The sequence below is a fragment of the Coregonus lavaretus genome (assembly GCF_964263955.1).
Source record: "Coregonus lavaretus genome assembly, chromosome: 26".
Lineage (NCBI taxonomy): Eukaryota > Metazoa > Chordata > Actinopteri > Salmoniformes > Salmonidae > Coregonus > Coregonus lavaretus.
Window position 1 is genome coordinate 13449049 of NC_140013.1, and position 14387 is coordinate 13463435.

Below are 14387 nucleotides of genomic sequence, written 5' to 3' on the forward strand. Positions count from 1 at the left end.
AGTTTCATCCCATTGGCAGGTAATCTCATAGTGCAATATGCTAGTGCTTTCATATCTCCACATTCTCATTGGAAAAATGAATGCATTTTGCAGAAAATGTAATAAACATGAATAAACTTAGAAAAATACATGTAACCACAATCTATTGGTCAGTCTATGTAAAAAACTATTGGTCGGATTTCTGCAATTTAACCAATCACATCAGGTTTTTTTTGTATTCCCACTGTGATTGGTCCCTGAGCCCATAGTAGGCCATTATAAAATGTATTTTCTCTTTCTGTAAAACAATACCTTTATCCACTTCCACTGTACTCGAAGAGTTCGTTCCACTTCACTTCAGTTTGTTCCTCAATTCATGCACCTTGGTTAGAGAGTGAGTTAGCGGCAGTGTTTCTCCCTTGAACACAGGTCAGATTAGTTACAATTGAAGACTCTAATTTGCATGCAATTAATACAGGATTGCAGTGCCACTTCCAAATGACATCAACAATAGGAGTCTTCCAGTATGAGGAGGTGTCAATGAAGTGGTTCCTTGACGAATGCATCCTGCTTTGTTGTGGGCAACATTATGTTATTGACAGCAACCAAAAGGTATATGCACTCAGTTGGGGTTTATCCCCCATTAATTTGCCACCAAAATGATGGCTTTTTTACTGTTGTTTCCTTTTCAATAATAACAATAATATAGTTTAAAAGTATGTCTGATTTCAAAAACATTGTCACAATACCTGCTTAAAAAAACAGCATAGACCAGCATATGCTTGACCAGCTAAGACCAGCGTGACCAGCTAGACCATGCTGGTCCAACCAACTTGACCAGCATCAGACCAGCACTGACCAGGATGGATCACCATAGACCAGCATGGACAAGCTTGAAAGGTATGCTGGTCTATGCAGTTTGTTTGGCCCCTAATGCAACACACGCATCTACCATAAGGTGGCAGCAAATCAGTCAGAGAAATCCTCTGCTTTCGCCACCGAGCAGTGACTGTTCATTGGCTTTGCTCCTAATAAAAATCTGAAAGATGCATCTGTGTGTCATCATCACTTTGCATCATCGCCTAGTTCCTCTACAAAAAAACATCCACCAGCCATTTCTACCGTGAGACCCTCCTAAAATTGCAGAAGACAAATCAATGAGCTAATTGTTTATAGGCCTTGTTGTACAAGACAGCAGAGAATTTAGGCACGAATGCCAATCAGATTTTCAGAAATATTATGCTTATGTAGCTGTCTTTGAACATGTCCTCCATGAACTTGAACGTGAGATGTTATCTACACAGTAGCCTAATCTACACAGTAATTCAATTATTGGCTTTGCAGTCCTCTGTTGCTATGAGAAATAGATAAAGATCTTGAAATCTTGAAATAGCCTAGATCACATTGATGGAATGAAAGCCTCACACCCAGTTGGCATGACTGGTTCAGTTTGTGTGGGTAGATGTTTATTTGTTTAATGGCTGTAAAAAATATACATATGTTTGTGTTCATGTTAACCCTCCACTGGTATTTTCAGCATATCCCTGATCTAGTGTCTGCCAAATCTGAAGGTCATTGACTGATTGTCAATGTCACGGTTGTGTAAGATCTGTGGCAAAGTTTGCCGAATTCTTTCCAAAATGGATAGATGGCATCTACACTCTTAGAAAAAAGGGTTCCAAAAGGGTTCTTCAGCTTTCCCCATAGGATAACTCTTTTGGGTTCCATGTAGAACCCTCTGTAAAAAAGGGTTCTACATGGAACCCAAAAGGGTTCTTCAAAGGGTTATCCTATGGGGACAGCCGAAGAACCCTTCAAGGTTCTAGATACTGTAGCACCTTTTTTTCTAAGAGTATATTAATTTGACATTGCTGTATTTGGCCCCTGAATTAGGCACTGCTTTATCTTTATTTTCTGTATTACGTATTGTGTAGGTGGTTTGGCCGAGGTCCTAGGTGAATGCCCCCTAATTCCCGGCAGTGATAGGCACTAGTACACAAACACAGGCCATGGAACTTAAATAACAACATCTACACATCTAAACACACAACATCTCTTGCTTATAAATTTGACTTCTTGCATCTCGAGTACTCAGACTTCAAGGAATTGAAAAAACCACAGATTACTTTTTGGAATCAATGTGTAAATTCAAATCAAATGTATTGGTACCCCCCCCCCCCCCTCCCCCCCCCCCACCCCGCCCCAAAAAGTAAATAGTAACACAATAAAATGAAAATAACGAGTCTATATACAAGGACTACCAGTACTGAGTCAATGTGCAGGGGTACGAGGTAGTTGAGGTCATTGAGGTAATACAGTATGTACATGTAGGTAGGGGTAAAAGTGACTAGGCAATCAGGATAGATAATAAACAGAGTAGCAGCAGCAGCGTATGTGAAAGAGTGTGAAAGTGTGTCTATGTGTGAGTGTGTGTGTTGCATAAATATGCATGTGTGTGTTGTGTGTGTTGGAGTGTCAGTGTAATATATGTGAGTGTGTGAGTAGAGTCTAGTGAATGTGCATAGAGCCAGTGCAAGAGTGTTGTAAAAAAAGGTTAAAAAATGACGATTTTGTGTTAATGTTGAACGGCATCTGAAGGAGATAATAGTTGGACCCACAGATTCGCAACCATAAATTCCACACAGAGAAGATATCAGTTGAGGATACAGAAAACTCAGCTGTGAGTCATTGGAACCGAGGTTGCACTGGTTGTGTTCTTATTTACACTTCACAGATACGTGTTACCAAGTGCTGGCCTGGTTTACAGTCTTCCTATGTGACCGTATCTCATCCGAAAGTCTCCTTATCACCAACACTTGGCAACATCCAACTGGGCAAAAACTGGTTGAATCAACATTATTTCCATGTCATTTCAACCCCAAAATTCAATGTGAATCAAAGTGGAAAACTGATTGGATTTGCAAAAGGTCATCAACTTAAGGGAATTTTGTCTTTGTTTCACCCAACTTTTAACCTAAATTATTCTGTGCCCAGTGGGATCCTACCATTCAAGAGGTTATTCAAGTGCAGGGTGGATGCAACTTATGTTGCTTTGCTTCCATTATCTCTACATGTAGATAAACGTATAGGGAAAAGGGGAATTCAAATCTCTTCTGAAGTCAAAGACGTCACCTGGTTTCCAACAGATTTGTGGTTGCAATGCTACTTGTCACTGTGGAGATCAATCAGTAAAGAATGAGGGAGGGGGTCACCATTCAGCCATATGTTCATTTCTAGTGGAAAACCTTCCCTGCTGGTTCTGAGCAATGCTCAATCAGAGGGACAGCTGGAGGGAGCAGAACAAACAACTTGACTTTTGAACTAAGGCCAACACCTGATGAAGTGGTGATTGGCTGACTAAATATTTACAGCATATGGCAATTTTACCCAATGTAGTATGACACTGGAAATACCCCTGACAGTGTTACCCTGTCATTTGTCACTGTGCTTATAGTTGCTCTTACAAATGTCACTTCTAATAGAATTTAATAATTATATTCTACTATCTTGTTCTAGGCCTGCTATCATAAATTACCTAGCTGAATAATTGTGGCAGTAAATGCAGAGGCTACTTAGATAAAGTCGTTATGGCCCTGTAATCATGATGGCAACCTCTGTCAGGATAAATGTGGTGCAATGATAGCAGTTTCAAAGGTTGTTAAGATAACACTCATTCAATGAACATCCATGCCTTGTTTATCTGGTCAGCACAGCTTATACAGAGTAGAATGTTTGCTGTGATAGTCTACCATCAATGCCAAAAAAGGTAGGTCCTCATGATCAAGTAAAGCCAGCTCAATGCCCTATGATAGTGAACTGACTGTGGGCCTCTGCAGACCACTAGTACAAGTTCAAGTTTTTTTGTCGTACTCACAGGATACACATTGTACACACACAGTCCAACGAAATGCTTACTTGCATGTTCCCTCTCGATAATGCGACAATAATAAGAATAAGAAATAGTAAAAGATACGAATAAAAAACAAAAAACAAAATGAGCTCAGTAGAAATACAGGAGCAAACAAAGTAATAATTTGCTCAAAAATAGCCATAAAAAAGTCAAGTCGAGTGGGAACCGGCAAGATGCGCACCCTACCCACAGTCGTCATCTTATATCTCATAAAAAGCCAGTTTAGTTTGCATTATTGTCCATAGGCATATGCAGCAGCATAAGATGTGTGTTACATAAATGGATTTTAAAAAAGAGGTGTGATGGGTCAGTCTTTAAAGCAAAATGTATAAACAAGATACAGCACTGATTTATGACCATGCAATACTTGTTGTATTTCTGACTGAGTGATAATGAAAGGAATGTCTCACCTATTAGTAGTAATTGCAAGAGATTTTAAAGGGATAGGTTTGTGAAATTGTCAGCTAATTTGAATTCAATGTGAAATCAACAAAAATTGTCACCATGACATTTGATTTAGGTTAAAGATTGGGTGATAAAATGACTAAATTTCCTTACATTGATGACTTTCTGCAAATCCAATCAGTTTCCCACATTGATTCAACGACACCACATTGTTTTTTTGTTGTTGAAATGACGTGGAAACATACATTTTACATTTTTTGTCATTTAGCAGACGCTCTTATCCGCTTTTTATCCAAACGACATTGATTCAACCAGTTTTTGCCCAGTGGGAAGGTTTGGATACTAATATTGTTATTTCCTCTTTTATTTAATCTCATTATAAGGTAACAAATGGTAAAACAGTCTTAGTCCCAGTTTCCTAGGTAGAGTCATGCAGGCCGAGTCAGGTGACAGGACAGGAGACAGGCTCCATCAGCCACTCTGTCTTCAGCCATTCATAAAGCTCAATGGGGTTTCAGTGCACCAACAGGGGGGAGTGATCCAGGAAGAATAGATTGAATGAGAGAGAGGTGGGGGTAAAAGAGGACACGGGGGAATGAGTGTGTAAATATGCATAAAAAAGAAGAAATGAGAACAGGAAATAGGGCATCTGGATAGGCTGAGAAAGAATATATGTTCTGTAGAATAACAATACAGAGGTTGGGAAGGAAACACATTCAAATATACCACAGGAGCTGTGTGATACAGAGAGGGAAATGAGTCATTACATGCAATGATTGACAAAGGTGATGTAATTCCATGCAACTCAACAATTACAATGTGTTGAAATTAGAGCTGTCAGAGTTAATCAGATAACTTTGTGTAATTTTAGTGCAAAACATATTTTTATTGTGATTAATCGCATTACATTTACATTTTACATTTTCGTCATTTAGCAGATGCTCTTATCCAGAGCGACTTACAAATTGGTGCATTCACCTTATGATAGCCAGTGGGACAACCACTTTACAATATATGAAAATATAAATATTATTATTATTTAATATTATTATTTTTTGGGGGGGAGCTTGTTCCACCATTGGGGTGCCAGAGCAGAGAACAGTTTTGACTGGGCTGAGTGGGAACTGTGCTTCCGCAGAGGTAGGGGGGCCAGCAGGCCAGAGGTGGATGAACGCAATGCCCTCGTTTGGGTGTAGGGACTGATCAGAGCCTGAAGGTACGGAGGTGCCGTTCCCCTTACAGCTCCGTAGGCAAGCACCATGGTCTTGTAGCAGATGCGGGCTTCAACTGGAAGCCAGTGGTGTGTGCGGAGGAGCGGGGTGACATGAGAGAACTTGGGAAGGTTGAACACCAGACGGGCTGCGGCATTCTGGATGAGTTGTAGGGGTTTAATGGCACAGGCAGGGAGCCCAGCCAACAGCGAGTTGCAGTAATCCAGACGGGAGATGACAAGTGCCTGGATTAGGACCTGTGCCGCTTCCTGTGTAAGGTAGGGTCGTACTCTGCGAATGTTGTAGAGCATGAACCTACAGGATCGGGTCACCGCTTTGATGTTAGCGGAGAACGACAGGGTGTTGTCCAGGGCCACACCAAGGTTCTTTGCACTCTGGGAGGAGGACACAACGGAGTTGTCAACCGTGATGGCGAGATCATGGAGCGGGCAGTCCTTCCCCGGGAGGAAGAGCAGCTCCGTCTTGCCGAGGTTCAGCTTGAGGTGGTGATTCGTCATCCACAGTGATATGTCTGCCAGACATGCAGAGATGCGATTCGCCACCTGGTTTTCAGAAGGTAAGGAGAAGATTAATTGTGTGTCGTCTGCGTAGCAATGATAGGAGAGACCATGTGAGGATATGACAGAGCCAAGTGACTTGGTGTATAGAGAGAATAGGAGAGGGCCTAGAACTGAGCCCTGGGGGACACCAGTGGTGAGAGCACGTGGTGCGGAGACAGATTCTCGCCACGCCACCTGGTAGGAGAGACCTGTGACGTAGGACGCAATCCAAGAGTGAGCCGCGCCGGAGATGCCAAACTCGGAGAGGGTGGAGAGGAGGATCTGATGGTTCACAGTATCAAAGGCAGCAGATAGGTCTAGAAGGATAAGAGCAGAGGAGAGAGAGTTAGCTTTAGCAGTGCGGAGAGCCTCCGTGACACAGAGAAGAACAGTCTCAGTTGAATGACCAGTCTTGAAACCTGACTGGTTTGGATCAAGAAGGTCATTCTGAGAGAGATAACAAGAGAGTTGGCTAGAGACGGCACGCTCAAGAGTTTTGGAGAGAAAAGAAAGAAGGGATACTGGTCTGTAGTTGTTGACATTGGAGGGATCGAGTGTAGTTTTTTTAAAAAGGGGTGCAACTCTCGCTCTCTTGAAGACGGAAGGGACATAGTCAGTGGTCAAGGATGAGTTGATGAGCGAGGTGAAGTAAGGGAGAAGGTCTCCGGAAATGGTCTGGAGAAGAGAGGAGGGGATAGGGTCAAGCGGGCAGGTTGTTGGGCGGCTGGCCGTCACAAGTCGCAAGATTTCATCTGGAGAGAGAGGGGAGAAAGAAGTCAAAGCATAGGGTAGGGCAGTGTGAGCAGGACCAGCGGTGTCATTTGACTTAATAAATGAGGATGTTGTCAACCTTCTTTTCAAAATGGTTGACGAAGTCATCCACAGAGAGGGAGGAGGGAGGGGGAGGAGGAGGAGGATTCAGCAGGGAGGAGAAGGTGGCAAAGAGCTTCCTAGGGTTAGAGGCAGAGGCTCTGAAAGCCTTCAAAATACACTGAAAACAAAATACATCTATACAGCTAAAACAATCACAACAATATGATGTCAAAACAAGTTGACATTGAATGAAAGTGTGCTTTGTCAATTTACCTAATTTTGATAACCGTTACTTTGGACAAAATCAAGACGTCGATATTCTTGTAATGCTTTTTGTATAAAAAATCGTAAAATACAGCTCAATTTGAGCAAATTCTGAATTTGGTGAAAAAAGGCCGAAATGCCCTTACGTTGATGACTTTTGGCAAATCTAATCAGTTTTCCACATTGATTAAACGTAATCACATTGATTCAACCAGTTTATCCCCAGTGGGATTGTATTATTAATTATACTTGATTTTGATAAAAGCGCTCTATCAGATTCATAAGTAGGAACACTGAACTATTTCACAGTGCATTGCACACATGTGTGAGACTGCTCTGGACCTTCCCAGATAGCAACCACCTATTGTAACTGTAATGTTAGCTACCCAATGTAACCCTCAGTTGTGTCATTAAAATATACAGTTGCTGACTGCTCTAGTCTAGATTGTACACGACCGACAAAGCGCATTCCAGCACATTTCTCCTTATTTTACATAATTGACCATTCTGAGAAAAGAGAGATATGGAAGAAATATATTTCCTCAGCACACTGATTTGGCAATCAACAAATTACTATCAATCTTGGTGTATTCAGCTGAGAAGTATATACAGTGCATTCGGGAAGTATACAGACCCCTTGACTTTTTCCACATTTTGTTACGTTACAGCCTTATTCTAAAATTGATTAAATCGTTTTTTCCCCTCATCAATCTACACACAATAGCCCATAATGACAAAGCAAAAATAGATTTGTAGATTTTTTTGCACATTTATTAAAAACAAAAAATTGAAATATTACATTTACATCATAAGTATTCAGACCCTTTACTCATTACTTTGTTGAAGCACCTTTGGCAGTGATTACAGTCTCAAGTCTTCTTGGGTATGACGCTACAAGCTTGGCACACCTGTATTTGGGGAGTTTCTCCCATTCTTCTCTGCAGATCCCCTCAAGCTCTGTCAGGTTGGATGGGGAGCGTCGCTGCACAGCTATTTTCAGGTCTCTCTAGAGATGTTCGATCGGGTTCAAGTCCGGGCTCTGGCTGGGCCACTCAAGGACATTCAGAGACTTGTCCCGAAGCCACTCCTGCGTTGTCTTGGCTGTGTGCTTAGGGTCGTTGTCCTGTTGGAAGGTGAACCTTCACCCCAGTCTGAGGTCCTGAGCGCTCTGGAGCAGGTTTTCATCAAGGATCTCTCTGTACTTTGCTCCGTTCATCTGTCTCTCAATCCTGACTAGTCTCCCAGTCCCTGCCGCAGAAAAACATCCCCACAGCATGATGCTGCCACCATCATGCTTCACCGTAGGGATGGTGCCAGGTTTCCTCCAGACGTGACGCTTGGCATACAGGCCAAAGAGTTCAATCTTGGTTTCATCAGACCAGAGAATCTTGTTTCTAATGGTCTGAGAGTCCATTAGGGGCCTTTTGGCAAACTCCAAGCGGACTGTCGTGCCTTTTACTGAGGAGTGGCTTCCGTCTGCCCACTCTACCATAAAGGCCTGATTGGTGGAGTGCTGCAGAGATGATTGTCCTTCTGGAAGGTTCTCCCATCTCTACAGAGGAACTCTTGAGCTCTGTCAGAGTGACCATCGGGTTCTTGGTCACCTCTCTGACCAAGGCCCTTCTCCCCCAATTGCTCAGTTTGGCCAGGCGGCCAGCTCTAGGAAGAGTCTTGGTGGTTCCAAACTTCTTCCATTTAAGAATGATGGAGGCCACTGTGTTCTTGGGGACCTTCAATGCTGCAAAAATGTTTTGGTACCCTTCCCCAGATCTGTGCCTCGACAAAATCCTGTCTCTGAGCTCTACGGACAATTCCTACAACCTCATGGCTTGGTTTTTGCTCTGACATGCACTATCAACTGTGGGACCTTATATAGACAGGTGTGTGCCTTTCCAAATCATGTCCAATCAATTGTAGAAACATCTCAAGGATGATCAATGGAAACAGGATGCACCTGAGCTCAATTTCAAGACTCATAGCAAAGTGTCTGAATACCAATATAAATAAGCAATTTCTGTTTAATTTTTTTTTATAAATTAGCAACATTTTCACTTTGTCATTATGGGGTATTGTGTGTAGATTGATGAGGATTTTTATTTATTTAATAATTTTTAGAATTAGGCTGTAACGTAACAAAATGTGGAAAAAGTCAAGAGGTCTGAATACTTTCCGAATGCACGGTATACAATTCCAGTCAAATTGATTTAGAATTCATGTTCTTCATGAACTGTTTTCAAACCACAGAACGCTCAAATTTCAGCTAGAACTCAAGCCCAGGGATCTGCATGGTTGTCCCACTAATAAATGAACAAGTTCTATGGAGCTCACTAATCCAGTGTGTAAAACTTGAAGTTCAAATCAAATCAAATGTATTGGTCACATGCGCAGAATAAAACAGGTGTAGACTTTACAGTGAAATGCTTACTTACGAGCTCATTCCCAACAATGCAGAGTTAAAAAAGTAAGACTAAATAAAATAAAAAGGAAATAGTAACACAATAAAAACAATAATGAGGCCATGTACAAGGCTATTTACAAGTTCGCTTACAATATATCAATGGATATCTGATGACACACAAACACTATGATGACCGACACTCATTCCTCTATCCCAAGGAAATTCCAATTCCTCCAATTGACATGGAGCCACAGCGACAAAGTCCGTCGATGACGGAACAAGTTACAGCTCAACACTGACCTTTTAACCTATTAATCACCATGGAGCATGCGGCAGACACACACACACTCTCTCTCTCTCTCTCTCTCTCTCTCTCACTCACACACACACCCACACACCCAACTGGCATTAGTTTTAATGGAGTGATAGAGAAACACTGTGTTCCAATGGAAATTACAACATACCCTATGGGGTTTATGGCCCTGGACCTGATGCCCTCTATGTGTGTCTTATCAGTGATCTTAATCAAGACAGCAAACGCTGTCCCACCCCCACACGGGCTCCAACGCAACAGCCAACACACAAAAGAAGGAATCAGAATTGATAGCAGAATGTTATTAGGTTGATTGCATTCAACTTACTCTCTTCTCTTTGACAGTGCTCCAAAAGTTCTACCAGATTTATATAACTGGCCCATAGAAAATTAAGAAAGTGATACATATACACTCTGACATACTGTAGGTCTCCACAAATCAAACCATGGAGGCAACCAATAGTGCTAATCCAGTATTTTAAACCTTTAAGTATTTAAAACTAGACAACTCTCACTATTATCTCTTTAGAATCTTATTATTTATAAGAATGTTTCTTTTTGATTAATATTCATTGCTGAATCAGGGCCAACTCTCATGTGTCCCTCATTTGGTAACCCTAATCCCTCCAATAATGTATAATCCATTCTCCTTTTAGTGAACAATGCAGTGAACAAATTAACAAGATAGCTTGAGGCTAGTTTAGTTTAGTTTATTCATTCAACCATTTAAAAAAAACAAGCGCACATAAAACTTGAAAAAGCCATACATGCACATGAGTAAAATCATAGAGGATAACACACAATAAAGTCTGGGACTTATTTCCATTGTGGTCCTCTTGAAACAAGATGGCTAGGCAAGATGGAACACGGTTGAACACAGTATGACAGCGAGATAATAAAAACAAAGAAGAAGAACATCTATCTCATCATTGTAGTTACATCATAGGATACAGATGTTCCTCCTTGAATGGTGAATGTTCTTTGGTAGCATCAAGATGCTAATGCATCCTCAGGGTGCTCCTGTCACCTTTCTCTCCCCTGCTGTCTGGCTCATCTCCCTGGTTCCTGCTCAGTATGACTGGCCCTTTCATGTCTCATGGTAATGCCACAGGAGACAGCAGCTCAGGTAGTCCAGCAAGGCCAGGCAAGAATGGCCATTGTCATGGAGGCCAAATGTCTGAGGCAATCATGGAGCACATGGTGGTTGTATTGTGTGTGAAAGTTTTACCATCACACAGGGTGACTGAGTTGTTTGTGCCATTGGGAGCACAGCCAGAGTGGAGATTGTAACTATTAACCTGCAAAGTAAATCACATCACAATTAAAATAGATAGCCATTTAGAAAGACACAAGATAGAATCGAGAACATTTGATTATCCAAGATAATGCACACACAGACAAGTGTGTGTGCATGTGAGTGTGTGCGCATACACTAGTGTGGGAGTGTGTCCTCAGCGTTTCACTTTGCTGACTCCCGCTGAATGCACTCTGCAGGTGACCATTGTACCCGGCTCCTCCCTGTGAGACGGTGTGGGGGTGAGGTCCACCTCCACGGAGGCACACAACCTCTCACACCTCTCCCCCCTCCTGCTGCTCCAGCCCTATAAAAAAACAGAGCTGGCCCTCCTGTTCCCCAGTCTCATAACGACCAATCAGCCACCAGGTAAGAGAATGAGTGGGAGAGCTAAGGGCTGGGGCTAGAAGCCAAGGACTTGGTTTGCATACACTGAGGAACTAGTAGAGAGAAAGGCAGACTATAATTTTTCTGGAAACTTTTTTTGTCTCTTATTTTGAACGCTTATTACTACTTTGATATGAACTGTTACACATGCATTAAGCAGCAGTTATCACTTTAGCAATGCTTCTTTCAGACAGTTTACTATAATTTAATAGAAAGATGGGAGGGAACAATGGAGAAATAATGTTATAAAATGTCCTAGAAAAAAAGATGTAGCTAATTTTCTTCCTATGCCAATAGCTTTCAGTGCATCTGGAATTACTCTGAACAACTGTTTAAGTGTAACCTCTGTCCGGGCTACAGTGATCCAGCGATGTGTCTGTCTTAGTGCAGGGATTGAGGATTAGGTGGTAGGAGATGAGGGTTAATCTCTTTGTAGGAATGGTATAACTCTATCCAGCTCTGTGCAATCTGACCAGATTAGAGGTCCTTTTAATAGGCTGACATATGGCATAGGGTAAACTGATTGAGGGCAGCCTGGAGTTGCGTGTCTTTGGGGGTTTGCTCCTTCTGATTCCCCAAATCACTGGAGAACTACTTAGAGTCAGACTTTGAATTATTGGCTTGTTTGGTTTTGGTGACATTTAAAGTTTGATTTAAAGTGTTTTGCAATTAGTGATTTGTTGCATTGTTCAAATATTGTTAGCTTTAAATCTATTTTGAACCATTCAATGTTGACTTCCCATGGTTTACCGAGTGACGCAGTGGTCTAAGGCACTGCATCGCAGTGCTAGCTGTGCCACTAGAGATCCTGGTTCGAATCCAGGCTCTGTCGTAGCCGGCCGTGACCGGGAGACCCATGGGGCGGTGCACAATTGGCCCAGCGTCGTCCAGGGTAGGGGAGGGAATGGCCGGCAGGGATGTAGCTCAGTTGGTAGAGCATGGCATTTGCAACGCCAGGGTTGTGGGTTCGATTCCAGTATAAAAAATAAAAAAAATGTATGCACTCACTAACTGTAAGTCGCTCTAGATAAGAGCGTCTGGTAAATGTAAAATGTTTACAGTTTCAATTGTGAATATCTGAATTCTTGTCTTACTCATCGCGCACCATTCGTTCTCTTTTTTCCCCTCAGACCACCATCATGAAATTCCTGGCTCTCGCACTCACCATCCTGCTGGCCGCAGGTTAGTATCCCAGCCTTGTCATAGTGCCGCCAAATTGATAATGTAGTAATGACATTTTAATGCATTGTGTGTGTACCATGCTCTGGTATATTGAACAATTCAAAATGAAATCTTACTCAATTCTATTAAAGTGCTGGGCCATTCACCACTGTTGCCCAACCAATGCCTGACCCTCTTCCCCTCTCTCTCCTCTCTCAGGTACCCAGGCTGTTCCTATGCAGGCCGATGCTCCCTCTCAGCTGGAGCATGTGAAGGCAGCCATGATGGTGTACATGACTCAGGTGAAGGAGACCGCACAGAGGTCCATCGACCTTCTGGATGACACAGAGTACAAAGAGTACAAGTAAGGACATGTTGCATTTCATCTTCTCTATCTTCTCTATCTTCTCTATCTTCTCGCTCCCTCTTCACTCACTCACTCACTCACTTACTCACTCCATTCAAATGTAAAAGGTTCAATTCAATGGTGCCCAACCTCCACAGATAACTAAACCAATCTCTCTCTCTCTCTCTCTCTCTCTCTCTCTCTCTCTCTCTCTCTCTCTCTCTCTCTCTCTCTCTCTCTCTCTCTCTCTCTCTCTCTCTCTCTCCCTCTCTCTCTCTCTCTCTCTCTCCCTCCCTCCTCTTCTTGGTGTCCCTTTCAGGCAGCAGCTGTCCCAGAGCCTTGACAACCTCCAGCAGTATGCCCAGTCCGCCTCCCAGTCCCTGGCCCCCTACAGCGAGGCCTTCGGCACCCAGTTGACTGATGCCACCGCCGCCGTGCGCGCTGAGGTCATGAAGGACGTGGAGGAGCTGCGCACCCAGCTGGAGCCCAAGCGTGCCGAGCTCAAGGCAGTCCTGGAAAAGCACATGGAGGAGTACCGTGAGAAGCTGGAGCCCCTGATCAAGGAGCACATCGACCAGCGCCGCACCGAGATGGAGGCCTTCAGGATCAAGATGGAGCCCGTTGTGGAGGAGATGCGCGCCAAGGTGTCCGCCAATGTGGAGGAGACCAAGGCCAAGCTCATGCCCATCGTGGAGGCCGTCCGTGCCAAGCTGACCGAGCGTCTGGAAGAGCTGAGGACCCTGGCCGCCCCCTACGCTGAGGAGTACAAGGAGCAGATGATCAAGGCTGTTGAAGAGGTGCGTGAGAAGGTGGTGCCCCTGACTGAGGACTTCAAGGGCCAGGTGGGCCCCGCCGCCGAGCAGGCTAGGCTAAAGCTCATGTCTATCTACGAGACCATCATCCAGGCCATGAAGGCATAAACATGCCCTCAACCGGACCCTCTCTCCCTTCCTTCCCTTCTCACTCACACTGACTCACACACCATACGTACCACGCCAATGCCAAACTGATGCACTTCCTCTGCAGCGACATGGCAGGACTCTTGCTCTCTCTAACGCACCACTAACGCGCTCAAGCACACGCAAGCGCAGACACTAACGCACTATTGCATACATTCCGTTTTGAATTGTGTTCAGGGCCTGTATGCACAATCCTGGGCCTGCACAATCTTGACTGTACTATGAACATCAAGTGTTAATATTATTGTGTTGCTGCTTGTTCAAGATAGCTGTGTGCTTCAAAACAGCTCAATAAACACCATACTGTTTCATACTATTTCATTCTCTGAGTTTGACTTCTTTGGATTGTATTGTTTAGAACTAGCCTTTATATACGGCCCTCACAAC

At 43.2% G+C, this 14387-nt stretch overlaps 1 protein-coding gene and 1 long non-coding RNA gene across 2 annotated transcripts; one reads left to right on the forward strand and one right to left on the reverse strand.

Annotated features, from left to right (window-relative positions):
- Positions 1 to 10547: 10547 nt before the first annotated feature.
- LOC311101913 lies at positions 10548 to 11382 on the reverse strand. The gene is made up of 2 exons (XR_014609968.1): positions 11285 to 11382; positions 10548 to 11151 (listed from the first exon to the last, which is right to left on the reverse strand). It is a non-coding gene; the product is annotated as an uncharacterized lncRNA (long non-coding RNA).
- An 89-nt stretch (positions 11383 to 11471) lies between these two features.
- Positions 11472 to 14316, forward strand: LOC311101912 (uncharacterized protein). Its single transcript, XM_084143156.1, has 4 exons — positions 11472 to 11516; positions 12665 to 12716; positions 12915 to 13059; positions 13361 to 14316. Exons 2-4 carry the CDS (start codon positions 12674 to 12676, stop codon positions 13959 to 13961), a joined length of 789 nt encoding a protein of 262 aa, XP_083999282.1. The 5' UTR covers positions 11472 to 11516; positions 12665 to 12673; the 3' UTR covers positions 13962 to 14316.
- Positions 14317 to 14387: the final 71 nt, after the last annotated feature.